The sequence below is a fragment of the Vanacampus margaritifer genome, chromosome 5 (genome assembly GCF_051991255.1).
Source record: "Vanacampus margaritifer isolate UIUO_Vmar chromosome 5, RoL_Vmar_1.0, whole genome shotgun sequence".
NCBI classification, from domain to species: domain Eukaryota; kingdom Metazoa; phylum Chordata; class Actinopteri; order Syngnathiformes; family Syngnathidae; genus Vanacampus; species Vanacampus margaritifer.
Genome location: NC_135436.1, coordinates 10005254 through 10031095, shown reverse-complemented (window position 1 = coordinate 10031095; position 25842 = coordinate 10005254). Strand labels below are relative to the sequence as shown.

Genomic DNA, 25842 nt, shown 5'->3' with positions numbered 1-25842 from the left:
ATATGCTGTGCTATGTTAGCCGTGTCCAGACTACAATGTTTCTCATCCCTGGTGGTCTAGTGGCTAGGATTCAGCACTTTCACTGCTGCGGCCCGGGGTCGATTCCCGGTCAGGGAACTTGGAATTATTGAAGGGTCTTTCGCCAGTTTGTCTTTAATGCTCGCTGACAATGTCCTTAACAACCAGAAACCTGAATGTTGCCAGTTGATCTATTTTACCGATGCCAAAAAGATCGAGACAAGGCCATGAACTTTTTTCAGCCGCTGTGACCTGCTGGTTCATATGCTGTGCTATGTCAGCCGTGTCCAGAAGACAGTGTTTGTCATCCTTGGTGGTCTAGTGGCTAGGATTCGGCACTCTCACTGCCGCGGCCCGGTTTCGATTCCCGGTCAGGGAACTTGGAAATATTGAAGGGTGTTTCGTCAGTTTGTCTTTAATGCTTGCTGACAATGTCCTTAACAACCAGAAACCTGAATGTTGTCAGTTGATCTATTTTACCGATGCCAAAAAGATCGAGACAAGGCCATGAACTTTTTTCTGACTTGGCTACCTGCTTGTTCATATACTTCGCTATGTTAGCCGTGTCCAGAAGACAGTTTTTGTCATCCCTGCTGGTCTAGTGGCTAGGATTCGGCACTCTCACTGCCGCGGCCCGGGTTCGATTCCCGGTCAGGGAATTTGGAGTTATTGATGGGTGTTTCGATAGTTTTTCCTTAATTCTTGCTGACAACGTCCTTAACAACCAGAAAGCTGAATGTTGTCAGTTGATCTACTTCACCAATGCCCAAAAGATCAAGACAAGGCCATGAAGTATTTGCTGACTCGGCTACCTGCTTGTTCATATACTGTGCTATGTTAGCCGTGTCCAGACTACAATGTTTCTCATCCCTGGTGGTCTAGTGGCAAGGATTTGGCACTTTCACTGCTGCAGCCCGGGTTCGATTCCCGGTCAGGGAATTTGGAATAATTCAATGGTCTTTTGCCAGTTTGTCTTTAATGCTCGCTGACAATGTCCTGAACAACCAGAAACCTGAATGTTGTCAGTTGATCTATTTTACTGATGCCAAAAAGATCGAGACAAGGCCATGAAGTTTTTTCTGCCTCTGTGACCTGCTGGTTCATATGCTGTGCTATGTAAGCCGTGCCCAAAAGACAGTGCTTCTCATCCCTGGTGGTCTAGTGGCAAGGATTCGGCACTTTCACTGCAGCGGCCCGGGTTTGATTCCCGGTCAGGGAATTTGGAATAATTGAAGGGTCTTTCGCCAGTTTGTCTTTAATGCTTGCTAACAATGTCCTTAACAACCAGAAACCTGAATGTTGTCAGTTGATCTATTTTACCGATGCCAAAAAGATCAAGACAAGGCCATGAACTTTTTTCTGCCTCTGTGACCTGCTGGTTCATATGCTGTGCTATGTTAGCCGTGTCCAGAAGACAGTGTTTGTCATCCCTGGTGGTCTAGTGGCTAGGATTCGGCACTCTCACTGCCGCGGCCTGGGTTTGATTCCCGGTCAGGGAACTTGGAAATATTGAAGGGTGTTTCGCCAGTTTGTCTTTAATGCTTAGTGACATTGTCCTAAAAACCAGAAACCTGTATTTATTCAGTTGATCTACTTCACCAATGCCATAAAGATTTAGACAGGGCCTTGAAGTTATTTCTGCCTCTGCTACCTGCTGGTTCATATGCTGTGCTATGTTAGCTGTGTCCAGAAGATAGTGTTTGTCATACCTGGTGGTCTAGTGACTAGGATTCGGCACTCTCATTGCCGCGGCCCGGGTTCGAGTCCCGGTCAGGAAATTTGGAATTACTGATGGGTGTTTCGCCAGTTTGTCCTTAATGCACGCTGACAATGTCCTTAACAACCAGAAACCTGAATGTTGCCAGTTGATCTATTTTACCGATGCCAAAAAGATCGAGACAAGGCCATGAACTTTTTTCTGCCTCTGTGACCTGCTGGTTCATATGCTGTGCTATGTCAGCCGTGTCCAGAAGACAGTGTTTGTCATCCTTGGTGGTCTAGTGGCTAGTATTCGGCACTCTCACTGCCGCGGCCCGGTTTCGATTCCCGGTCAGGGAACTTGGAAATATTGAAGGGTGTTTCGCCAGTTTGTCTTTAATGCTTGCTGACAATGTCCTTAACAACCAGAAACCTGAATGTTGTCAGTTGATCTATTTTACCGATGCCAAAAAGATCGAGACAAGGCCATGAACTTTTTTCTGACTTGGCTACCTGCTTGTTCATATACTGTGCTATGTTAGCCGTGTCCAGAAGACAGTTTTTGTCATCCCTGTTGGTCTAGTGGCTAGTATTCGGCACTCTCACTGCCGCGGCCCGGGTTCGATTCCCAGTCAGGGAATTTGGAGTTATTGATGGGTGTTTCGCCAGTTTGTCCTTAATTCTTGCTGACAACGTCCTTAACAACCAGAAAGCTGAATGTTGTCAGTTGATCTACTTCACCAATGCCAAAAAGATCAAGACAAGGCCATGATGTATTTTCTGACTCTGCTACCTGCTTGTTCATATACTGTGCTATGTTAGCCGTGTGCAGACTACAATTTTTCGCATCCCTGGTGGTCTAGTGGCTAGGATTCAGCACTTTCACTGCTGTGACCCGGGTTCGATTCCCGGTCAGGGAACTTGGAAATATTGAAGGGTGTTTCGCCAGTTTATCTTTAATGCTTGCTGACAATGTCCTGAACAACCAGAAACCTGAATGTTGTCAGTTGATCTATTTTACCGATGCCAAAAAGATCGAGACAAGGCCATGAACTTTTTTCTGTCTCAGTGATCTGCTTGTTCATATACTGTGCTATGTTAGCCGTGTCCAGAAGATAGTTTTTGTCATACCTGGTGGTCTAGTGGCTACGATTCGGCACTCTCACTGCCGCGGCCCGGGTTCGATTCCCGGTCAGGGAACTGGGAAATATTGAAGGGTGTTTCGCCAGTTGGTCTTAAATGCTTGCTGACATTGTCCTAAAAAAAACAGAAACCTGTATTTTGTCACTTCATCGACTTCACCAATGCCAAAAAGATCGACACAAGGCCATGAAGTTTTTCTGCCTCAGCTACCTGCTTTTTCCTATACTGTGCTGTGTTAGCCGTGTCCAGAAGACAGTGTTATTCATCCCTGAAGGTCTACTGGCTAGGAATTGGCACTCTCACTGCCTCGGCCTGGTTTTGATTCCCGGTCAGGGAACTTGGAATTATTGAAGGGTCTTTCGCCAGTTTGTCTTTAATGCTCGCTGACAATGTCCTTAACAACCAGAAACCTGAATGTAGCCAGTTGATCTATTTTACCGATGCCAAAAAGATCGAGACAAGGCCATGAACTTTTTTCTGTCTCAGTGACCTGCTGGTTCATATGCTGTGCTATGTTAGCCGTGTCCAGAATACCGTGTTTGTCATCCCTGGTGGTCTAGTGGCTAGGATTCGGCACTCTCACTGCCGTGGCCCGGGTTCGATTCCCGGTCAGGGAACTTAGAAATATTGAAGGGTGTTTCGCCAGTTTATCTTTAATGCTTGCTCACAATGTCCTGAACAACCAGAAACCTGAATGTTGTCAGTTGATCTATTTTACCGATAACAAAAGGATCGAGAAAAGGCCATGAACTTTTTTCTGTCTCAGTGACCTGCTGGTTCATATGCTGTGCTATGTTAGCCGTGTCCAGAATACCGTGTTTGTCATCCCTGGTCGTCTAGTGGCTAGGATTCGGCACTCTCACTGCCGCGGCCCGGGTTCGATTCCCGGTCAGGGAACTGGGAAATATTGAAGGGTGTTTCGCCAGTTTGTCTTTAATGCTTAGTGACATTGTCCTAAAAACCAGAAACCTGTATTTATTCAGTTGATCTACTTCACCAATGCCATAAAGATTTAGACAGGGCCTTGAAGTTATTTCTGCCTCTGCTACCTGCTGGTTCATATGCTGTGCTATGTTAGCTGTGTCCAGAAGATAGTGTTTGTCATACCTGGTGGTCTAGTGACTAGGATTCGGCACTCTCATTGCCGCGGCCCGGGTTCGAGTCCCGGTCAGGAAATTTGGAATTACTGATGGGTGTTTCGCCAGTTTGTCCTTAATGCACGCTGACAATGTCCTTAACAACCAGAAACCTGAATGTTGCCAGTTGATCTATTTTACCGATGCCAAAAAGATCGAGACAAGGCCATGAACTTTTTTCTGCCTCTGTGACCTGCTGGTTCATATGCTGTGCTATGTCAGCCGTGTCCAGAAGACAGTGTTTGTCATCCTTGGTGGTCTAGTGGCTAGTATTCGGCACTCTCACTGCCGCGGCCCGGTTTCGATTCCCTGTCAGGGAACTTGGAAATATTGAAGGGTGTTTCGCCAGTTTGTCTTTAATGCTTGCTGACAATGTCCTTAACAACCAGAAACCTGAATGTTGTCAGTTGATCTATTTTACCGATGCCAAAAAGATCGAGACAAGGCCATGAACTTTTTTCTGACTTGGCTACCTGCTTGTTCATATACTGTGCTATGTTAGCCGTGTCCAGAAGACAGTTTTTGTCATCCCTGTTGGTCTAGTGGCTAGTATTCGGCACTCTCACTGCCGCGGCCCGGGTTCGATTCCCAGTCAGGGAATTTGGAGTTATTGATGGGTGTTTCGCCAGTTTGTCCTTAATTCTTGCTGACAACGTCCTTAACAACCAGAAAGCTGAATGTTGTCAGTTGATCTACTTCACCAATGCCAAAAAGATCAAGACAAGGCCATGATGTATTTTCTGACTCTGCTACCTGCTTGTTCATATACTGTGCTATGTTAGCCGTGTGCAGACTACAATTTTTCGCATCCCTGGTGGTCTAGTGGCTAGGATTCAGCACTTTCACTGCTGTGACCCGGGTTCGATTCCCGGTCAGGGAACTTGGAAATATTGAAGGGTGTTTCGCCAGTTTATCTTTAATGCTTGCTGACAATGTCCTGAACAACCAGAAACCTGAATGTTGTCAGTTGATCTATTTTACCGATGCCAAAAAGATCGAGACAAGGCCATGAACTTTTTTCTGTCTCAGTGATCTGCTTGTTCATATACTGTGCTATGTTAGCCGTGTCCAGAAGATAGTTTTTGTCATCCCTGGTGGTCTAGTGGCTACGATTCGGCACTCTCACTGCCGCGGCCCGGGTTCGATTCCCGGTCAGGGAACTGGGAAATATTGAAGGGTGTTTCGCCAGTTGGTCTTAAATGCTTGCTGACATTGTCCTAAAAAAAACAGAAACCTGTATTTTGTCACTTCATCGACTTCACCAATGCCAAAAAGATCGACACAAGGCCATGAAGTTTTTCTGCCTCAGCTACCTGCTTTTTCCTATACTGTGCTGTGTTAGCCGTGTCCAGAAGACAGTGTTATTCATCCCTGAAGGTCTACTGGCTAGGAATTGGCACTCTCACTGCCTCGGCCTGGTTTTGATTCCCGGTCAGGGAACTTGGAATTATTGAAGGGTCTTTCGCCAGTTTGTCTTTAATGCTCGCTGACAATGTCCTTAACAACCAGAAACCTGAATGTAGCCAGTTGATCTATTTTACCGATGCCAAAAAGATCGAGACAAGGCCATGAACTTTTTTCTGTCTCAGTGACCTGCTGGTTCATATGCTGTGCTATGTTAGCCGTGTCCAGAATACCGTGTTTGTCATCCCTGGTGGTCTAGTGGCTAGGATTCGGCACTCTCACTGCCGTGGCCCGGGTTCGATTCCCGGTCAGGGAACTTAGAAATATTGAAGGGTGTTTAGCCAGTTTATCTTTAATGCTTGCTCACAATGTCCTGAACAACCAGAAACCTGAATGTTGTCAGTTGATCTATTTTACCGATAACAAAAGGATCGAGAAAAGGCCATGAACTTTTTTCTGTCTCAGTGACCTGCTGGTTCATATGCTGTGCTATGTTAGCCGTGTCCAGAATACCGTGTTTGTCATCCCTGGTCGTCTAGTGGCTAGGATTCGGCACTCTCACTGCCGCGGCCCGGGTTCGATTCCCGGTCAGGGAACTGGGAAATATTGAAGGGTGTTTCGCCAGTTGGTCTTAAATGCTTGCTGACATTGTCCTAAAAAAAACAGAAACCTGTATTTTGTCAGTTCATCGACTTCACCAATGCCAAAAAGATCGACACAAGGCCATGAAGTTTTTTTGCCTCAGCTACCTGCTTTTTCCTATACTGTGCTGTGTTAGCTGTGTCCAGAAGACAGTGTTATTCATCTCTGAAGGTCTACTGGCTAGGAATTGGCACTCTCACTGCCTCGGCCTGGTTTTGATTCCCGGTCAGGGAACTTGGAATTATTGAAGGGTCTTTCGCCAGTTTGTCTTTAATGCTCGCTGACAATGTCCTTAACAACCAGAAACCTGAATGTAGCCAGTTGATCTATTTTACCGATGCCAAAAAGATCGAGACAAGGCCATGAACTTTTTTCTGCCTCTGTGACCTGCTGGTTCATATGCTGTGCTATGTCAGCCGTGTCCAGAAGACAGTGTTCGTCATCCCTGGTGGTCTAGTGGCTAGGATTCGGCACTCTCACTGCCGCGGCCCGGGTTCGATTCCTGGTCAGGGAATTTGGAGTTATTGATGGGTGTTTCGCCAGTTTGTCCTTAATTCTTGCTGACAACCTCCTTAACAACCAGAAAGCTGAATGTTGTCAGTTGATCTAGTTCACCAATGCCAAAAAGGTCAAGACAAGGCCATGAAGTATTTTCTGACTCGGCCACCTGCTTGTTCATATACTGTGCTATGTTAGCCGTGTCCAGACTACAATGTTTCTCATCCCTGGTGGTCTAGTGGCAAGGATTCGGCACTTTCACTGCTGCGGCCCGGGTTCGATTCCCAGTCAGGGAATTTGGAATAATTCAATGGTCTTTTGCCAGTTTGTTTTTAATGCTTGCTGACAATGTCCTGAACAACCAGAAACCTGAATGTTGTCAGTTGATCTATTTTACCGATGCCAAAAAGATCGAGACAAGGCCATGAACTTTTTTCTGTCTCAGTGATCTGCTTGTTCATATACTGTGCCAGGTTAGCCGTGTCCAGAAGATAGTTTTTGTCATCCCTGGTGGTCTAGTGGCTACGATTCGGCACTCTCACTGCCGCGGCCCGGGTTCGTTTCCCGGTCATGGAATTTGGAGTTATTGATGGGTGTTTCGCCAGTTTGTCCTTAATTCTTGCAGACAACGTCCTTAACAACCAGAAAGCTGAATGTTGTCAGTTGATCTACTTCACCAATGCCAAAAAGATCGAGACAAGGCCATGAAGTATTTTCTGACTCGGCTACCTGCTGGTTCATATGCTGTGCTATGTTAGCCGTGTCCAGAATACTGTGTTTGTCATCACTGGTGGTCTAGTGGCTAGGATTCGGCACTTTCACTGCTGCGGCCCGGGTTCGATTCCCGGTCAGGGAATTTGGAATAATTCAATGGTCTTTTGCCAGTTTGTCTTTAATGCTTGCTGACAATGTCCTGAACAACCAGAAACCTGAATGTTGTCAGTTGATCTATTTTACCGATGCCAAAAAGATCGAGACAAGGCCATGAAGTTTTTTCTGCCTCTGTGACCTGCTGGTTCATATGCTGTGCTATGTAAGCCGTGCCCAAAAGACAGTGTTTCTCATCCCTGGTGGTCTAGTGGCAAGGATTCGGCACTTTCACTGATGCGGCCCGGGTTTGATTCCCGGTCAGGGAATTTGGAATAATTCAATGGTCTTTCGCCAGTTTGTCTTTAATGCTTGCCAACAATGTCCTTAACAACCAGAAACCTGAATGTTGTCAGTTGATCTATTTTACCGATGCCAAAAAGATCGAGACAAGGCCATGAAGTTTTTCTGCCTCATTGACCTGCTGGTTCATATGCTGTGCTATGTTAGCCGTGTCCAGACTACAATGTTTCTCATCCCTGGTGGTCTAGTGGCTAGGATTCAGCACTTTCACTGCTGCGGCCCGGGGTCGATTCCCGGTCAGGGAACTTGGAATTATTGAAGGGTCTTTCGCCAGTTTGTCTTTAATGCTCGCTGACAATGTCCTTAACAACCAGAAACCTGAATGTTGCCAGTTGATCTATTTTACCGATGCCAAAAAGATCGAGACAAGGCCATGAACTTTTTTCTGCCTCTGTGACCTGCTGGTTCATATGCTGTGCTATGTCAGCCGTGTCCAGAAGACCGTGTTTGTCATCCTTGGTGGTCTAGTGGCTAGGATTCGGCACTCTCACTGCCGCGGCCCGGTTTCGATTCCCGGTCAGGAAACTTGGAAATATTGAAGGGTGTTTCGCCAGTTTGTCTTTAATGCTTGCTGACAATGTCCTTAACAACCAGAAACCTGAATGTTGTCAGTTGATCTATTTTACCGATGCCAAAAAGATCGAGACAAGGCCATGAACTTTTTTCTGACTTGGCTACCTGCTTGTTCATATACTTCGCTATGTTAGCCGTGTCCAGAAGACAGTTTTTGTCATCCCTGCTGGTCTAGTGGCTAGGATTCGGCACTCTCACTGCCGCGGCCAGGGTTCGATTCCGGGTCAGGGAATTTGGAGTTATTGATGGGTGTTTCGCCAGTTTGTCCTTAATTCTTGCTGACAACGTCCTTAACAACCAGAAACCTGAATGTTGTCAGTTGATCTATTTTACCGAGGCCAAAAAGATCGAGACAAGGCCATGAAGTTTTTCTGCCTCATTGACCTGCTGGTTCATATGCTGTGCTATGTTAGCCGTGTCCAGACTACAATGTTTCTCATCCCTGGTGGTCTAGTGGCTAGGATTCAGCACTTTCACTGCTGCGGCCCGGGTTCGATTCCCGGTCAGGGAACTTGGAATTATTGAAGGGTCTTTCGCCAGTTTGTCTTTAATGCTCGCTGACAATGTCCTTAACAACCAGAAACCTGAATGTTGTGAAAGAGGATTAAATTATTATGTCCTCTTTGCGTGTTCCAAAAATGAAGATAGATTTAATGCAAGAAAAATACACCTTTGCAAAAATTATTTAATAAAAAACAGAATCTCTGGACAAATAACTGCCTCTAATTCATCACTTAAACAGGTGGGATTCAGAGCGTCAAATGTAGCTCTTCCGCGTGCACAACGGTTTCTTATAGTTAAAAAGACCTCCTCTCTTTCATTTGTAGACAAAACATACTCTCTGGTACTTTTCCGTGAGCGACGGCGAAAACAGAGTCAGGTGTGGGTGTTCAAAACAGATTCTGTTCTCAAGGACCAAATGTGTTTTCGCACAAAGCTCTGAGAAGGAACTTTTTTTAGACTAAATAGTATGTCCCAGCTTAAGGTCAGCCTATACGAAGTCAACACCATCTGCTCTGCACAGGACACAAAACATTTTGACAAGGTTAATATAAAGAATTAAAATGTTAATAATGTGTAACAATGGTTAATAAAATAAAATGAAGTTATTAAAAATGTTATAATATCTATCAGTTGTCAGTTGATCTACTTCACCAATGCCAAAAAGATCAAGACAAGGCCATGAAGTATTTTCTGACTCTGTTACCTGCTTGTTCATATACTGTGCTATGTTAGCCGTGTCCAGACTACAACGTTTCTCATCCCTGGTGGTCTAGTGGCAAGGATTTGGCACTTTCACTGCTGCGGCCCGGGTTCGATTCCCGGTCAGGGAATTTGGAATAATTCAATGGTCTTTTGCCAGTTAGTCTTTAATGCTTGCTGACAATGTCCTGAACAACCAGAAACCTGAATGTTGTCAGTTGATCTATTTTACCGATGCCAAAAAGATCGAGACAAGGCCATGAACTTTTTTCTGTCTCAGTGATCTGCTGGTTCATATGCTGTGCTATGTTAGCCGTGTCCAGAATACCGTGTTTGTCATCCCTGGTGGTCTAGTGGCTAGGATTCGGCACTCTCACTGCTGTGGCCCGGGTTCGATTCCCGGTCAGGGAACTTGGAAATATTGAAGGGTGTTTCGCCAGTTTGTCTTTAATGCTTAATGACATTTTTCTAATAACCAGAAACCTGTATTTTGTCAGTTGATCTACTTCACCAATGCCAAAAACATTTAGACAGGGCCTTGAAGTTATTTCTGCCTCTGCTACCTTTTGGTTCATATGCTGTGCTATGTCAGCCTTGTCCAGAAGACACTGTTTGTCATCCCTGGTGGTCTAGTGGCTAGGATTCGGCACTCTCACTGCCGCGGCCCGGGTTCGATTCCCGGTCAGGGAATTTGGAATTATTGATGGGTGTTTCGCCAGTTTGTTCTTAATTCTTGCTGACAACGTCCTTAACAAACAGAAAGCTGAATGTTGTCAGTTGATCTACTTCACCAATGCCAAAAAGATCAAGACAAGGCCATGAAGTATTATCTGTCTCGTCTACCTGCTTGTTCATATACTGTGCTATGTTAGCCGTGTCCAGACTACAATGTTTCTCATTCCTGGTGGTCTAGTGGCAAGGATTCAGCACTTTCACTGCTGCGGCCTGGGTTCGATTCCCGGTCAGGGAACTAGGAAATATTGAAGGGTGTTTCGCCAGTTGGTCTTTAATGCTTGCTGACATTGTCCTAAAAAACACAGAAACCTGTATTTTGTAGGTTGATCGACTTCACCAATGCCAAAAAGATCGACACAAGGCCATGAAGTTTTTCTGCCTCAGCTACCTGCTTTTTCCTATACTGTGATGTGTTAGCCGTGTCCAGAAGACAGTGTTATTCATCCCTGAAAGTCTAGTGGCTAGGAATTGGCACTCTCACTGCCTCGGCCTGGTTTTGATTCCCGGTCAGGGAACTTGGAATTATTGAAGGGTCTTTCGCCAGTTTGTCTTTAATGCTCGCTTACAATGTCCTTAACAACCAGAAACCTGAATGTTGCCAGTTGATCTATTTTACCAATGCCAAAAAGATCGAGACAAGGCCATGAAGTTTTTCTGCCTCATTGACCTGCTGGTTCATATGCTTTGCTATGTTAGCCGTGTCCAGAAGACAGTGTTTATCATCCCTGGTGGTCTAGTGGCTAGGATTCGGCACTCTCACTGCCGCGGCCTCGGTTCGATTCCCGGTCAGGGAATTTGGAATTATTGATGGGTGTTTCGCCAGTTTGTTCTTAATTCTTGCTGACAACGTCCTTAACAAACAGAAAGCTGAATGTTGTCAGTTGATCTACTTCACCAATGCCAAAAAGATCAAGACAAGGCCATGAAGTATTTTCTGACTAGGCTACCTGCTTGTTCATATACTGTGCTATGTTAGCCGTGTCCAGACTACAATGTTTCTCATTCCTGGTGGTCTAGTGGCAAGGATTCAGCACTTTCACTGCTGCGGCCTGGGTTCGATTCCCGGTCAGGGAACTAGGAAATATTGAAGGGTGTTTCGCCAGTTGGTCTTTAATGCTTGCTGACATTGTCCTAAAAAATACAGAAACCTGTATTTTGTAGGTTGATCGACTTCACCAATGCCAAAAAGATCGACACAAGGCCATGAAGTTTTTCTGCCTCAGCTACCTGCTTTTTCCTATACTGTGCTGTGTTAGCCGTGTCCAGAAGACAGTGTTATTCATCCCTGAAAGTCTAGTGGCTAGGAATTGGCACTCTCACTGCCTCGGCCTGGTTTTGATTCCCGGTCAGGGAACTTGGAATTATTGAAGGGTCTTTCGCTAGTTTGTCTTTAATGCTCGCTTACAATGTCCTTAACAACCAGAAACCTGAATGTTGCCAGTTGATCTATTTTACCAATGCCAAAAAGATCGAGACAAGGCCATGAAGTTTTTCTGCCTCATTGACCTGCTGGTTCATATGCTTTGCTATGTTAGCCGTGTCCAGAAGTCAGTGTTTGTCATCCCTGGTGGTCTAGTGGCTAGGATTCGGCACTCTCACTGCCGCGGCCTGGGTTTGATTCCTGGTCAGGGAATTTGGAATTATTGATGGGTGTTTCGCCAGTTTCTCCTTAATTCTTGCTGACAACGTCCTTAACAACCAGAAAGCTGTATGTTGTCAGTTGATCTACTTCACCAATGCCAAAAAGATCAAGACAAGGCCATGAAGTTTTTTATGACTCGGCTACCTGCTTGTTCATATACTGTGCTATGTTAGCCGTGTCCAGACTACAATGTTTCTCATCCCTGGTGGTCTAGTGGCTAGGATTCAGCACTTTCACTGCTGTTGCCCGGGTTCGTTTCTCGGTCAGGGAACTTGGAAATATTGAAGGGTGTTTCGCCAGTTTATCTTTAATGCTTGCTGACATTGTCCTAAAAAACAGAAACCTGTATTTTGTCAGTTGATCGACTTCACCAATGCCAAAAAGATCGACACAAGGCCATGAAGTTTTTCTGCCTCAGCTACCTGCTTTTTCATATACTGTGCTGTGTTAGCCGTGTCCAGAAGACAGTGTTATTCATCCCTGAAGGTCTAGTGACTAGGATTTGGCACTCTCACTGCCGCGGCCTGGTTTTTATTCCCGGTCAGGGAACTTGGAATTATTGAAGGGTCTTTCGCCAGTTTGTCTTTAATGCTCGCTGACAATGTCCTTAACAACCAGAAACCTGAATGTTGTCAGTTGATCTATTTTACCGACACCAAAAAGATCGAGACAAGGCCATGAAGTTTTTCTGCTTCATTGACCTGCTGGTTTATAGGCTTTGCTATGTTAGCCGTGTCCAGATGACAGTGTTTGTGGTCTAGTGGCTAGAATTCGGCACTCTCACTGCTGCGGCCCGTGTTCGATTCCCGGTCAGGGAATTTGGAATTATTGATGGGTGTTTCACCAGTTTGTCCTTAATTCTTGCTGACAATGTCCTTAACAACCAGAAACCTATATGTTGTCAGTTGATCTACTTCACCAATGCCAAAAAGATCGAGACAAGTTCATGAAGTTTTTTCTTACTCGGCTACCTGCTTGTTCATATACTGTGCTATGTTAGCCGTGTCCAGAATACAGTGTTTCTCATCCCTGGTGGTCTAGTGGCTAGTGAAGGAATTACAATTAGTGCAATTCGATTTTGGAATTACAGTTTTATTCATAAGTTCCATTACACAGTGATCCTCTATTTTAGCAAGGATTACTCGCAATAAAGGTCGTGGTCCGACACATACCACACAATCTTTGCCAGAGGCACGCGCTGCTTCGTTCGCCAGCAGTAGCTAATTGTTACTGCTGTCGGACACTCCTGTCGTAACACAAAACCACTCTCTTACACCATCAGTCGGTACACTTACAGCCTCTACCCCGGTCTCCATCGTGTATTTAGTCATTTTTGGTTGTTCTAACTTACTCATTGTCTTATTTACACAAACTAAAATAGGAAAATAGGGGTCAGTTCCAGAGGACCATGCCCATAACAATAACCCAAAACAAGAGTTGTTATATAGAGTTACATTAGGCGGCCGTATATTTCCATTGGGAAGAGAAAAGTTCAATTCGAGTTGGCCTCCCATTTTGCGCAATGTTACCCTTTTGCTAAAGAAAATAGCCTCCTCGCTCGTTCCCGGTAGCCAATATTGTCCGCTTTGGGTGGTTATAAAAGCACTCCAGTCTCGCCGCAAAACATTTCCTGTCAAATACCACCAATATGTCACCCAGTCCCCTCCCGTGATCTTCTGGCCACTTCTAAATCCCTTCAATGATGTAATGGGCATTTTGACAGAGGTGTTCGTGTTTGGGGCAACTTTCACAGCAATTGAGTCATCATAGGTCCAGGATATGATCCAGGGAATGTGTGGAGGGGCAATGTCTCGCTTAACACGAAGTGTTGTAGTTACGTTCAAAGTTGTGGCGAGGGGATCCCAGAAATACCAGATTGGCATAACAGTCAATATGAGAAAGAGTGTCATGATGTAACCGCAATTGAAGACGCAATTGAAGACGTGTTGTCGCTTGGACGCCATCTCGAGGTGAAGTTCTTTGTAGAATGAGAAAGGCGTTTGTCAGTTCTGTTTTGTTTTTGTGTATTGTGTTGTTTGTTTGTTTTTTGAAAAGGGCGTTGTCAGCTTCTTTCAGAACCCTGGTCAACTGCCAGAGATGCAAGGATTGATCACCGGGATTTATCTTCCCAAGGTGTGACTCAATCTCTGCGGAATGTTGCCCTGGAAAGGACACGTGACTCAATCTTTGTGGAATGCCCCGGAAAAGGGATACGTTCTTCCTATCTCCAGTGAGGGATGTCCTCAGCGAAACTCTATCTCCATTGAGTGATGTCCTCAGCGAGAGCAGCTCGTCGAAATGGACACTGGATGCAGGCCTGGTTTTCCAGTTGAATCGTCAGGTCGTTCCCGTTGGTGGAGGTTGAGCAGGTGGCGGGCCCGGCGGGTCTGATAGACAAGATGTGGAACGATGTGTTCCCATTGAACTGGACCAGATTGACCTCTCCGTCACCTCATCTGGATGCAGGACATTTTCATTTAGTCACAAATAAACATACATATTCACATCCCTTCTTTTTGAAAGAGCATCTGGTAGTTTTTATTAGTTTGGAGTTAATAAATGTTAGTGAAGTTCTGTAGGTCCGTCCTGGGGAAAAATTCTGTTTGTTGTGACATTCAATCAGAATCCAGCCTTTGGCTGAGTTTAATGACCTAAGCACATTCATTAATGCAACAATAAAAATCTTATAGCCAATTCAAATCTGACGAGGCCAATTTTTGTCTACAGCTTATAATGATTAATGAAATGTTTTACCATAATGTTTACTGTTATAGATATGGCATGAATGTGCTTCCAGCCATAAAATAAATGCAACTATCACCAGCAAGTAAAACCCATAAAAATAACATCTGACCCCAGGGCCACGTCCGGCCGGACCGTGAGCACCCTGGGGAGAGATAATTCACCTTATTTTCGCCGTCTTTGCCAAAACTTACTCTCTTCCATGTCTGTAGGTCCAATCACCAATCCTCAATTGTCCTCCTGTGAATTCTCATTCTCACGAACTATATAGTTATCACATTCAGACTAACTTATAGTTCTACATTTATTTAATTCAACATGAACTGTTTGTGTGCATATCTTCCTTCGTGACGATACACACAGACAGACCAGTAATTCCCCCATCTGATAAAAGATCAACTCAGATCATTTTCAGACCAGTATGTAAAAACGGCTGCAGCGAACAAATTGCTGCTTCATAAGAGGGAAAAAACAGACACCTTGTGTCCTGTAGATAAGAAAAAACAAATTGGGGCAAAATTGGCCAACACCAAAACTACAGGGGCAGATCCGTCTTAACTTGCAACAACAAGTCATAAAAACAAAAGCCTTTGAGGCAAGCGTTTGTGACGCAAAGTTGAATGCTTTCCAGGCAACACAAAGTGAGGAAAAACAAACTAACTGTTAATTAAGATAAAAGATCAGAGGGAAAACAAGACAAAATTCCTACTTTAAACAAACCAAAAAGTAATCTGAAAATGCTAGTTAACCTCACCTCTTCTACAGAGTAGTGGGGCTTGTAAAACACAGCAGGGAACTTTGTAGAGAGCATTCCCCGTGGGATGCAAAGATCACAGTGCTGTGAGCTTAATGAAAAAATAAAAATTTTACCAGCAAATTTGCCGTAAGTGTTCCACATTGATGAGTCCCAATTCAGAGGCTAAAATTGCAAAAGAGAAATGGGCAAAATATTAGAAGACCAAATTCAACAAGCATCAAATAACGGAAAATATAATAATTAAGATTGAAATAAATTTTATCCTACCCTTATTCACATAAGCCGTTTTCAATTTCCGAAACTGCGTTGCTATAGATCACATCTCCCGTTCTAACATAGTGCAGAGTGCAAATGTACACAGACAGACCAAAACATGACCCAAGGAGCTAATCTCAGATGACTCGAGAGCTTTGAGTCTACAACTGGAGTCCATATCCCTTCCTGTCCAGCAGATGACAGCAGCTGCTCAGGGCAAAGTTCAAAGCGGGCCTTGGCTTTCACTGGAGACCCTCTGACAGTTTCATCAAGACGGTTGTGATGAGAGTTCGAGTTGTCTGCTCAAAAAGTTGATGGACATTATGCTCAGACAATACATAGAACAGAGTCATAGAACAGTCACAGGGCGAGCGGATATACAGTGTACCATCCTTGTCGCAGTCTGTGTGGCCTTCATGCAGCTTGCCGTTCACTCTGTACACCAAGTAGAGCAGGAGAACGCTGTCCATATTCGTGGCCCAACAGCCAGGTTAATCCAGCACGTTTGTTGAGTCAGCCAAGAGAAACACCTCTAGCCAAAGATTGAACCTGCCTGAAACACTTATACACTCGCAACAGACAGAATGAGATGAGATCGTAGCAAGAGAGCACTATCTGCTTGTTGTAATTCATTTGTTTTTGAATTTATTTATTCTATAGTTTTATTTAAATTTGTTCACTACACTATAGCAAGTAGTATTACTATATTAACGCATATGTCTACTATAGACATCTTCTTCATTATGTGTTACCTCAAATCATGCTTAAAATGTGACAACTCCCAGTCGGCGCCCTCATGGGAAGTTCTGTCAAGCCTCAGGACTTGCATGCAAAATGTCCGACTTCAAATTCTGAAATGGGACTCAGAGGTTAAATCATTTTCACCCCTACGAATGAGTCATCATAGATGCAGGGGAAAAATAAAAAATGAAAATGATTTTTTAATTAAAAAGAAATAATAATTATTACTCAATATTCAACTATAAAAAGCAGACCTAATTAAAAATAGTATTTTATATTTCATAAAAAATCTGTTCCTCTCCATTTTCATCACTGAGGAGAAAAAACAAAACAAAAACTGCCCTTCTACTTCAACACTCCCCCAGGACATTACGCAATACACCTTCTCCCAGCACACAAACAAGAAAAAATCAAATCCCCCCCATTAACACACAATTCACACATGCTCCACACATATCTACTATTTTTCAATATTCCTATCTGTCACACACACTTAGAGACAACGAATAAATTATTGTCTTCAACAAACTGTCCCCTCCTTTTTATTGTTTAACAAACACCGGTCAACGTCAACATGGGGAAGTTGCTTCCAAGGACTGTACTGAAGTCTCGGGAATGCCCCTCAAAATGGCTGACAGCAGATTGTGGGGAAAAAAAAAATTCAGAGAGGGAAAACAAAGGTTAAGTAATGTTCTCGCGTACGAGCAAAATTATAAGGGAGAAACAATTAACTATAACAAAAAATATTAAAGCGGGCCTAATTATAAAATAAAAATACGTATGTCACCTGCCTCTAGCATCTGTACCCTAACAGCTCTCTACACCACTTAAAGGCAATTAGCACAAATATCCATGCACACCTCTGTCATCCAGTCTCTCTCAGTTCCCAATGCAGTTATTAAACAACTGTTTCTCAAATTCTCAACCTAATGAAGGCACATACAAGCACCAAAATCACACAATTTACCCTAGTCATTTTATAACAAAAAATGTTCCCTTCACTTCACACACCTTCCTCAAATGCTGCTCACACACGCACGCACACACATAACTTCACCCCGTAAAAGCACACATATCAGATAAGGCAGCTTCCTCTAAATATCTTCAATTTAATAGCTGTTTGACAATACATTAAAACGTTCATTAGTCATATCACGTTGTCGTTGTCTAACCAATTTATCCCGTTCAGCCTTTACTAAAAGTCAGCATTTCAGCATTAATCATCATTTAATACACTCATCTACTGTCACGTCTAGCTTTTCTCCCACTCAACGAAATGACAGATGTGTCTCGTACTTGCTTGTCCAGCGCATGACGCTTTTTTACACATGCAAGTTCAACAGCTTTCATCAGTGATATTAAGCAAATCGTAGATTGTAAGGGTGGGAAAAAACCTTTTTCACAGCAACTGTGCATCCATTTGTTTAATTCCTCCTTCAATTTACGTCTATTTTTCGGGGGCATCGCCTCGATAGCCACCTCGGAAGCGTTAGCAACCTATGTTATCAACAACATGTTGCGAGCGTCAAGCGGAAGTGCCTTCGGATCAAACCATTCGGTATGACGGTCAAAAAGGGCTTCCATAACTTATATTAATTATTAACCTCCTTAGTTATTATTAAATTGAAGTCGTATCAATAGTTATAAATCCAGTGACGTCTCACTAGTAATACCATAAAGTTAGTCGACAAAAGATAGCTTCCGCGACAAAACAATAAACATCCGGGATGGCTGTTGTCCTTTCAGCTGAACAAAATTATCCAAAAACAACAAATATCGCGATCTCTCGATTTCTTAGCAATAGCATTTATAAGTAACAAAAGCTATGCGTCAACCTGTACCTCTGAAAATAATAAATACTGCTTTAAGACGATCACAAAGCAGTCTCTCGGCTCTTTCACAGCGAAAAGTTGTTTCCAACTCTACATGTACTTAACAATTGCCTCAGAAATGCAGGGACTTACAATCTCTAAGATTCCTTCAGAACGAGACTGCCATGTGTTTTCTGTAATTTTTAATAAAACGCCTGCTTCAGCCTGTTTGCCACAATCCGTCTTAATTGTGCACAATCCATCGTAACGTTACGTACCTCATCTGCGCATGCGTCTACCTGTTGTCATGCAGCTGAACAAATCTATTCAAGGATCTCCCGATTTCTTAACAGCGGCATAAATCCGCTGTGTCAACCTGTACCTCAAGTTTATAACAGCGGCGACGTACGCTGTGTCAACTTGTACCTCTTAATATCAAATTTATCCAAGAATCTCCCGACTTCTTAACAGCGACGCAAATCCGCTGCGTCTGCCTGTTTTTCCCATTCAGCGCAACCAACGTGACGACATTTCCGTAAACAATGCTGTCGTCACCACGTACGTGTACAGTTCGAACACCGTAGTAAAATCCGAAATCAGGGACTTCGCGTCCAACACAGCGACTTCAAATTTTACCAAAACCTGTTCACCTGATCTCATCTCCAATGTAGTAATTTTGCAAGACGAATACCAGCTGCAGCGCCTCGAAACAGACAGAATTCCTCAAACGTGGATAAATGTCCACTCACCGTAATTAATTAGGCGCCTGGAATTGTATCCGTCCGTGAACGCCACAGCCCGCAACGTCGCTCGTCGGGTCACCATTTGAAGGAATTACCATTAGTTGTAATTGTTTGCGTGTTCAAAATAATTGCAAGATGAGCTTCTGGTGAAGAGGGTCCTTGCAAGGTTGGTTTATTACAGAGATCTCTGGTCACACAGTTGCACATAACCCAAGCAGTATCATCCAATGTGTGTGTCTTCTTTTGCCCACACAACCTCTTTATTCAAAACATGAGGAAACGCCTCTGTCATCCCGTGAGGCACAGAATGAGTTTGCATTTTCCCAGTAAACTAGATCGTCCTTGACAACCGGATTTCTGATGAACAGCAACAAGACTTCTTAGATAAACATAGAAACATTTTAACTTTCTCATATCTGGGAAAACAGTAGAAAAGATAGCAAGAATGTCAAAAGCATTACTCACACAGGTTATATCAGGTCAACATAATTACACCTTCATCAACACATCTATAATGAAATGTAAAACAGGTCAAATGTAAAATAAAACAGTAAAAATGTTAATAATGTCAACACTAGGATTCGGCACTTTCACTGCTGTGGCCCGGGTTCGATTCAGGGAATTTGGAAATATTGAAGGGTGTTTCGCCAGTTTGTCTTTTTGTCAGTCAATTTTGTCAGTTGATCTACTTCACCAATGCCAAAAAGATTTAGACAGGGCCTTGAAGTTATTTCTGCCTCTGCTACCTTTTGGTTCATATGCTGTGCTATGTCAGCCGTGTCCAGAAGACAGTGTTTGTCATCCTTGGTGGTCTAGTGGCTAGGATTCGGCACTCTCACTGCCGCGGCCCGAGTTCGATTCCCGGTCAGGGAAGTAGGAAATATTGAAGGGTGTTTCGCCAGTTGGTCTTTAATGCTTGCTGACATTGTCCTAAAAAAACAGAAACCTGTATTTTGTCAGTTGATCGACTTCACCAATGCCAAAAAGATCGACACAAGGCCATGAAGTTTTTCTGCCTCAGCTACCTGCTTTTTCCTATACTGTGCTGTGTTAGCCGTGTCCAGAAGACAGTGTTATTCATCCCTGAAGGTCTAGTGGCTAGGATTTGGCACTCTCACTGCCGCGGCCTGGTTTTGATTCCCGGTCAGGGAACTTGGAATTATTGAAGGGTCTTTCGCCAGTTTGTCTTTAATGCTCGCTGACAATGTCCTTAACAACCAGAAACCTGAATGTTGTCAGTTGATCTATTTTACCGATACCAAAAAGATCGAGACAAGGCCATGAAGTTTTTCTGCCTCATTGACCTGCTGGTTCATAGGCTTTGCTATGTTAGCCACGTCCAGAAGACAGTGTTTGTCATCCCTGGTGGTCTAGTGGCTAGGTTTCGGCACTCTCACTGCCGCGGCCCGGGATCGATTCCCGGTCAGGGAATTTGGAATTATTGATGGGTGCTTCGCCAGTTTTTCCTTAATTCTTGCTGACAACGTCCTTAACAACCAGAAAGCTGTATGTTGTCAGTTGATCTACTTCACCAATGCCAAAAAGATCAAGACAAGGCCATGAAGCATTTTCTTACTCGGCTACCTGCTTGTTCATATACTGTGCTATGTTAGCCGTGTCCAGACTACAATGTTTCTCATCCCTGGTGGTCTAGTGGCTAGGATTCGGCACTTTCACTGCTCCGGCCCGGGTTCAATTCCCGGTCAGGGAACTTGGAAATATTGCAGTGTGTTTTGCCAGTTTGTCTTTAATGCTTAATGACATTGTCCTGAAAAACAGGAACCTGTATTTTGTCAGTTGATCTACTTCACCAATGCCAAAAAGATCAAGACAAGGCCATGAAGCATTTTCTTACTCGGCTACCTGCTTGTTCATATACTGTGCTATGTTAGCCGTGTCCAGACTACAATGTTTCTCATCCCTGGTGGTCTAGTGGCTAGGATTCGGCACTTTCACTGCTCCGGCCCGGGTTCAATTCCCGGTCAGGGAACTTGGAAATATTGCAGTGTGTTTTGCCAGTTTGTCTTTAATGCTTAATGACATTGTCCTGAAAAACAGGAACCTGTATTTTGTCAGTTGATCTACTTCACCAATGCCAAAAAGATTTAGACAGGGCCTTGAAGTTATTTCTACCTCAACTACCTGCTGGTTCATATGCTGTGCTATGTCAGCCGTGTCCAGAAGACAGTGTATGTCATCCCTGGTGGTCTAGTGGCTAGGATTCGGCACTCTCACTGCCGCGGCCTGGGTTTGATTCCCGGTCAGGGAATTTGGAATTATTGATGGGTGTTTCGCCAGTTTCTCCTTAATTCTTGCTGACAATGTCCTTAACAACCAGAAAGCTGTACGTTGTCAGTTGATCAACTTCACCAATGCCAAAAAGATGAAGACAAGGCCATGAAGTTTTTTCTGACTCAACTACCTGCTTGTTCATATACTGTGCTATGTTAGCCGTGTCCAGACTGCAATGTTTCTCATCCCTGGTGGTCTAGTGGCTAGGATTCGGCACTTTTACTGCTGTGGCCCGGGTTCGATTCCCGGTCAGGGAATTTGGAAATATTGAAGGGTGTTTCGCCAGTTTGTCTTTAATGCTTGCTGACATTGTCCTAAAAAAACAGAAACCTGTATTTTGTCAGTTGATCGACTTCACCAATGCCAAAAAGATCGACACAAGGCCATGAAGTTTTTCTGCCTCAGCTACCTGCTTTTTCATATACTGTGCTGTGTTAGCCGTGTCCAGAAGACAGTGTTATTCATCCCTGAAGGTCTAGTGGCTAGGATTTGGCACTCTCACTGCCGCAGCCTGGTTTTGATTCCCGGTCAGGGAACTTGGAATTATTGAAGGGTCTTTCGCCAGTTTGTCTTTAATGCTCGCTGACAATGTCCTTAGCAACCAGAAACCTGAATGATGTCAGTTGATCTATTTTACCGATACCAAAAAGATCGAGACAAGGCCATGAAGTTTTTCTGCCTCATTGACCTGCTGGTTCATAGGCTTTGCTATCTTAGCCGTGTCCAGAAGACAGTGTTTGTCATCCCTGGTGGTCTAGTGGCTAGGATTCGGCACTCTCACTGCCATGGCCCGGGATCGATTCCCGGTCAGGGAATTTGGAATTATTGATGGGTGTTTCGCCAGTTTGTCCTCAATTCTTGCTGTCAACGTCCTTAACAACCAGAAAGCTGTATGTTGTCAGTTGATCTACTTCACCAATGCCAAAAAGATCAAGACAAGGCCATGAAGTATTTTCTGACTTGCCTACCTGCTTGTTCATATACTGTGCTATGTTAGCCGTGTCCAGACTACAATGTTTCGCATCCCTGGTGGTCTAGTGGCTAGGATTCGGCACTTTCATTGCTCCGGCGCGGGTTCGATTCCCGGTCAGGGAATTTGGAATAATTGAATGGTCTTTTACCAGTTTGTCTTTCATGCTTGCTGATAATGTCCTTAACAACCATAAACCTGAATGTTGTCAGTTGATCTATTTTACCGATCCAAAAAGATCAAGACAAGGCCATGAACTTTTTTCTGCCTCAGTGACCTGCTGGTTCATATGCTGTGCTATGTTAGCCGTGTCCAGAAGACAGTGTTTGTCATGCCTGGTGGTCTAGTGGCTAGGATTTGGCACTCTCACTGCCGCGGCCCGGGTTCGATTCCCGGTCAGGGAATTTGGAATTATTGATTGGTGTTTTGCAAGTTTGTACTTAATTCTTGCTGACAACGTCCTTAACAACCAGAAAGCTGTATGTTGTCAGTTGATCTACTTCACCAATGCCAAAAAGATCAAGACAAGGCCATGAAGTTTTTTCTGACTCGGCTACCTGCTTGTTTATATACTGTGCTATGTTAGTCGTGTCCAGAATGGAGTGTTTGTCATCCCTGATAGTCTAGCCACTAGACTCTAGTGGCTAGGGTTCGGCACTCTCTCTGCTGCGGCCCGAGTTTGATTCCTGGTCAGGTAATTCGGAATTATAGAGGGTTAGTTTGCCAGTTTGTCTTTAATGCTCGCTGACAATGTCCTGAACAACCAGAAACCTGTATGTTGTCAGTTGAGCTATTTCACCAATGGCAAAAAAATAGAAAAATATCTTCCTGCTAAGGATGCCCAAAGGACAACTTTTTGAACGTAGTTAGACCAGATGGTGCTTGCATTGAGGTTGGTTTAAAATGAGTCGACCGCCGCTTACCATCTACAGCTAGGGCCTGCAGGTGGTCATCGCTGAGTTGTGTGATTCGGGCTCCTGTCGCTTGTCACCTGCTTTGCTCTTGCCATAGAGTCTTTACAGTGTGTGACTCCACGATCTTAAATAGATTCAACTAGTCCAAGAGAAAGAAGACCATAACAAGTAGAAAGGATTACTCAAGTCACCTATTCAATTATGTGCACCAAAGAGGCTTCCCGGTAATAGAACACAACCACCTTAATCTTGTCTCAACAGACGTTAAAAAAAGAACGCAACTAGCAGAATTTTCATTTACCTCATCTGTTTACGCTAACCATACCCAACACCTACAATGAACGTGGCCGAGTCATTCTTTTGTCACACAAATGATGTTGACCAAATGCAAACTAGCAATGCTGGAAGTCAGATGGTGGCCACAGAGAAAATCATTATTGCAGTTCTTCCAATATGCTCAAATGTGTCTTGAATTGTTCTAAGCTGTTTTGTTGCAACACAGCTGTCAGATGTTCTACTTTCCATGTTACAATCCCATGAAGTTATATATCATCATCAGTCATCGGAAGCTATATTGCTCGGTATTTGCGTTACGCTCTTTGTACTTGCTCTTCCCTCCTCTGTTCCTGTTTCACCCTCCTCCTCTTCCTCCTAATCATCCTCCACCTCCCAGTGGTGCAGCAGTGATTAATGTGCTTGTGAAACCCTGAGCTCTTCATCAACAAGGAGACTTGCCGGCCTAATGGCTCATCTGGAGGAAAAGACTGTTTAGCCCAGCAAGCTTTAGACCTCTGGGAGGACACTGGGGAACCAGAGACTGCACCTGTGTGTGTGCGTGTGCACACGTGTTTGTATGTGTGTATATTTCAGAGGATTGGAAAAATATAAGAAAAAGGTGAGTAACAGTTTTTGTATTTTCCAGGGAAGTCTCCATTGTGGGCCAAAGACATGTTGCCATACACCACACTGATGTATGGAAATGGACCTGGACACAAAATCATCAATGGCACCCGACCCGACATCCGTAATGTCAACACAAGTAAGATCACTTGCCGGATTGTCTCAAGGATAGAAATGATGAAGACATACAATCTAAAAGCTATGAAAAATTATACAAAGTACAATTTCATTAACTGTACTTCACGTGCGTTTTTTGTGTGTGTTTTTTTAACACTGTACTGTACTGTAGCTTTTCCCATTAATTGAATCCTCGTTATTAGATAAATGTTGGCTTTCAGCTTTAATTTAAAGCTGCTCTATGTAACAATTTGCCCCAAAATATCTTTACAATAGCCTTTTGAGTTGACTATTTATGAATGAAACATCTTCTAATTAGATGAACACCTTTGCTGTTCACAATGGGTATTCCTGCAAGCCCCTGGCCAATAGTTTTCAGCTTGGATTTGGGGTAGAATTTCCTGCCCTCTGTCTGCAGATGTGCTGTCATGTGCGGATTGTGTATGTCGGGGGTGTCAAAAATATGGCCTGGGGTTTAATCCGGCCCGCGAGATGATTTTGTAAAGTAAAAAAAAAAAAGAGTTATGTTTGACCAATTAATCAGCCAGCCACAATCAAAGCATATACATTCGTAATTTCTCAAACAATCCTCAGATGAACAATGCAACTTGTACACAGAATTGCTATGGATGTCATTATTTGACTCACGACTTTAAAGGATCTTTGTGCAGTTTGTCACTTTTTACTCGAGACTCCACCTCTGGCCCAAAGCATAACTACAGCATCTGTGTCAGGCTTCTTCATGGTGCACGTGCGAGTACGTGCACCATCTTAAGTGCACGCCACTTGTGAAGCATGCATGATGTAGAAAAAGCTTTAATTATTAAATTTTTAAACAGCACAATGCACCTAAAACCTACAATTTGTTTAAAAAACAACATACATTAACATAAAAATGCCGTGTTATTTTTTGGGACAATATATTTACAGTTGCGTCCCACAATTTAGGACTGGCACGCAAATAGCGAAAATCTGCGTATAATTGATTTTAAGTTATACTGTATAGGCCTACCATGATTTTATCAATCCAGCCCACTTGGTAATATATTTTTTCTACGTGGCCCCTGAGCTAATATGAGTTTGACACCTGTGATGTACGTGAAGAAGGGAGTGTGCAGTTTCATTTTTTGGCCACATTGCCGTAGCGATTTGAAATAAAATTTTCTGCATTCAGCAGCTTTAAGAGGACTATTTTATTTGACGAATGACACATTTGGATTCATTTGTCTTATTAATTAACATAATAACGCTTTCCTTTTAATTTGTGCTCATCATTTATCAGTTTCTAAACTCATGAGATGAAAGTGAACAAAATCCTTCCATACAACAAAGTGTATTTGTCTGTGTATTTTTCCCTTGGAGCTAATTTGAAACACATGGTGTTTGTCATTTGTCAGAGATCATAAAAATTACCTAATTTCTCATAGATGTTTTTACTAATATACCAGAAATAATTATTATTTATTCCATACAAGTAATGTATCTTTGTTCATCTGTCCATGCCAGCCACATATAGTGACAAGCGGAACAATTAACCAAATAATGCTTTTTTGTTGGACTAAACATACCCAGATTTCACACTAAGTAAGCAGAATTGGGGGTAAATTGAGATAATCATTAAAAAAAAATAAATAAATGTAATCCATTGTTTCTGTTGTATCAGTTTAAAAGTCATTTGGACTGTGCTTGCAGTTCCATTGGTGCACCTCATCTTATTATGGACAGGTGCATATTCACA

The 25842-nt window shown here is 43.5% G+C and overlaps 1 protein-coding gene and 30 non-coding genes across 31 annotated transcripts in view; all 31 read left to right on the top strand.

Moving 5' to 3' along the window:
- The window catches only part of alp3 (alkaline phosphatase 3), a 78731-nt gene that overhangs the window by 52369 nt on the left and 520 nt on the right, over positions 1-25842 (top strand). The window contains exon 10 of the mRNA XM_077566005.1: positions 24010-24126. Within this exon, the coding sequence (XP_077422131.1) occupies positions 24010-24126 (117 nt within the window). The remainder of the gene's footprint in view (positions 1-24009; positions 24127-25842) is intronic.
- trnae-uuc (transfer RNA glutamic acid (anticodon UUC)) lies at positions 46-117 on the top strand. The gene has a single exon. It is a non-coding gene; the product is annotated as a tRNA-Glu (tRNA).
- On the top strand, positions 326-397 carry trnae-cuc (transfer RNA glutamic acid (anticodon CUC)). Its single transcript has one exon. It is a non-coding gene; the product is annotated as a tRNA-Glu (tRNA).
- On the top strand, positions 606-677 carry trnae-cuc (transfer RNA glutamic acid (anticodon CUC)). Its single transcript has one exon. It is a non-coding gene; the product is annotated as a tRNA-Glu (tRNA).
- trnae-uuc (transfer RNA glutamic acid (anticodon UUC)) lies at positions 886-957 on the top strand. Its single transcript has one exon. It is a non-coding gene; the product is annotated as a tRNA-Glu (tRNA).
- trnae-uuc (transfer RNA glutamic acid (anticodon UUC)) lies at positions 1166-1237 on the top strand. The gene has a single exon. It is a non-coding gene; the product is annotated as a tRNA-Glu (tRNA).
- On the top strand, positions 1446-1517 carry trnae-cuc (transfer RNA glutamic acid (anticodon CUC)). Its single transcript has one exon. It is a non-coding gene; the product is annotated as a tRNA-Glu (tRNA).
- trnae-uuc (transfer RNA glutamic acid (anticodon UUC)) lies at positions 2565-2636 on the top strand. The gene has a single exon. It is a non-coding gene; the product is annotated as a tRNA-Glu (tRNA).
- trnae-cuc (transfer RNA glutamic acid (anticodon CUC)) lies at positions 3405-3476 on the top strand. Its single transcript has one exon. It is a non-coding gene; the product is annotated as a tRNA-Glu (tRNA).
- Positions 3685-3756, top strand: trnae-cuc (transfer RNA glutamic acid (anticodon CUC)). Its single transcript has one exon. It is a non-coding gene; the product is annotated as a tRNA-Glu (tRNA).
- trnae-uuc (transfer RNA glutamic acid (anticodon UUC)) lies at positions 4804-4875 on the top strand. Its single transcript has one exon. It is a non-coding gene; the product is annotated as a tRNA-Glu (tRNA).
- Positions 5084-5155, top strand: trnae-cuc (transfer RNA glutamic acid (anticodon CUC)). Its single transcript has one exon. It is a non-coding gene; the product is annotated as a tRNA-Glu (tRNA).
- Positions 5644-5715, top strand: trnae-cuc (transfer RNA glutamic acid (anticodon CUC)). The gene has a single exon. It is a non-coding gene; the product is annotated as a tRNA-Glu (tRNA).
- Positions 5924-5995, top strand: trnae-cuc (transfer RNA glutamic acid (anticodon CUC)). Its single transcript has one exon. It is a non-coding gene; the product is annotated as a tRNA-Glu (tRNA).
- On the top strand, positions 6484-6555 carry trnae-cuc (transfer RNA glutamic acid (anticodon CUC)). Its single transcript has one exon. It is a non-coding gene; the product is annotated as a tRNA-Glu (tRNA).
- trnae-uuc (transfer RNA glutamic acid (anticodon UUC)) lies at positions 6764-6835 on the top strand. The gene has a single exon. It is a non-coding gene; the product is annotated as a tRNA-Glu (tRNA).
- Positions 7324-7395, top strand: trnae-uuc (transfer RNA glutamic acid (anticodon UUC)). The gene has a single exon. It is a non-coding gene; the product is annotated as a tRNA-Glu (tRNA).
- trnae-uuc (transfer RNA glutamic acid (anticodon UUC)) lies at positions 7883-7954 on the top strand. Its single transcript has one exon. It is a non-coding gene; the product is annotated as a tRNA-Glu (tRNA).
- On the top strand, positions 8722-8793 carry trnae-uuc (transfer RNA glutamic acid (anticodon UUC)). Its single transcript has one exon. It is a non-coding gene; the product is annotated as a tRNA-Glu (tRNA).
- Positions 9545-9616, top strand: trnae-uuc (transfer RNA glutamic acid (anticodon UUC)). The gene has a single exon. It is a non-coding gene; the product is annotated as a tRNA-Glu (tRNA).
- trnae-cuc (transfer RNA glutamic acid (anticodon CUC)) lies at positions 9825-9896 on the top strand. The gene has a single exon. It is a non-coding gene; the product is annotated as a tRNA-Glu (tRNA).
- Positions 10104-10175, top strand: trnae-cuc (transfer RNA glutamic acid (anticodon CUC)). Its single transcript has one exon. It is a non-coding gene; the product is annotated as a tRNA-Glu (tRNA).
- On the top strand, positions 10384-10455 carry trnae-uuc (transfer RNA glutamic acid (anticodon UUC)). The gene has a single exon. It is a non-coding gene; the product is annotated as a tRNA-Glu (tRNA).
- trnae-cuc (transfer RNA glutamic acid (anticodon CUC)) lies at positions 10943-11014 on the top strand. The gene has a single exon. It is a non-coding gene; the product is annotated as a tRNA-Glu (tRNA).
- Positions 11223-11294, top strand: trnae-uuc (transfer RNA glutamic acid (anticodon UUC)). Its single transcript has one exon. It is a non-coding gene; the product is annotated as a tRNA-Glu (tRNA).
- Positions 19713-19784, top strand: trnae-cuc (transfer RNA glutamic acid (anticodon CUC)). Its single transcript has one exon. It is a non-coding gene; the product is annotated as a tRNA-Glu (tRNA).
- Positions 20271-20342, top strand: trnae-cuc (transfer RNA glutamic acid (anticodon CUC)). The gene has a single exon. It is a non-coding gene; the product is annotated as a tRNA-Glu (tRNA).
- trnae-cuc (transfer RNA glutamic acid (anticodon CUC)) lies at positions 21109-21180 on the top strand. Its single transcript has one exon. It is a non-coding gene; the product is annotated as a tRNA-Glu (tRNA).
- Positions 21389-21460, top strand: trnak-uuu (transfer RNA lysine (anticodon UUU)). Its single transcript has one exon. It is a non-coding gene; the product is annotated as a tRNA-Lys (tRNA).
- On the top strand, positions 21947-22018 carry trnae-cuc (transfer RNA glutamic acid (anticodon CUC)). The gene has a single exon. It is a non-coding gene; the product is annotated as a tRNA-Glu (tRNA).
- On the top strand, positions 22506-22577 carry trnae-cuc (transfer RNA glutamic acid (anticodon CUC)). The gene has a single exon. It is a non-coding gene; the product is annotated as a tRNA-Glu (tRNA).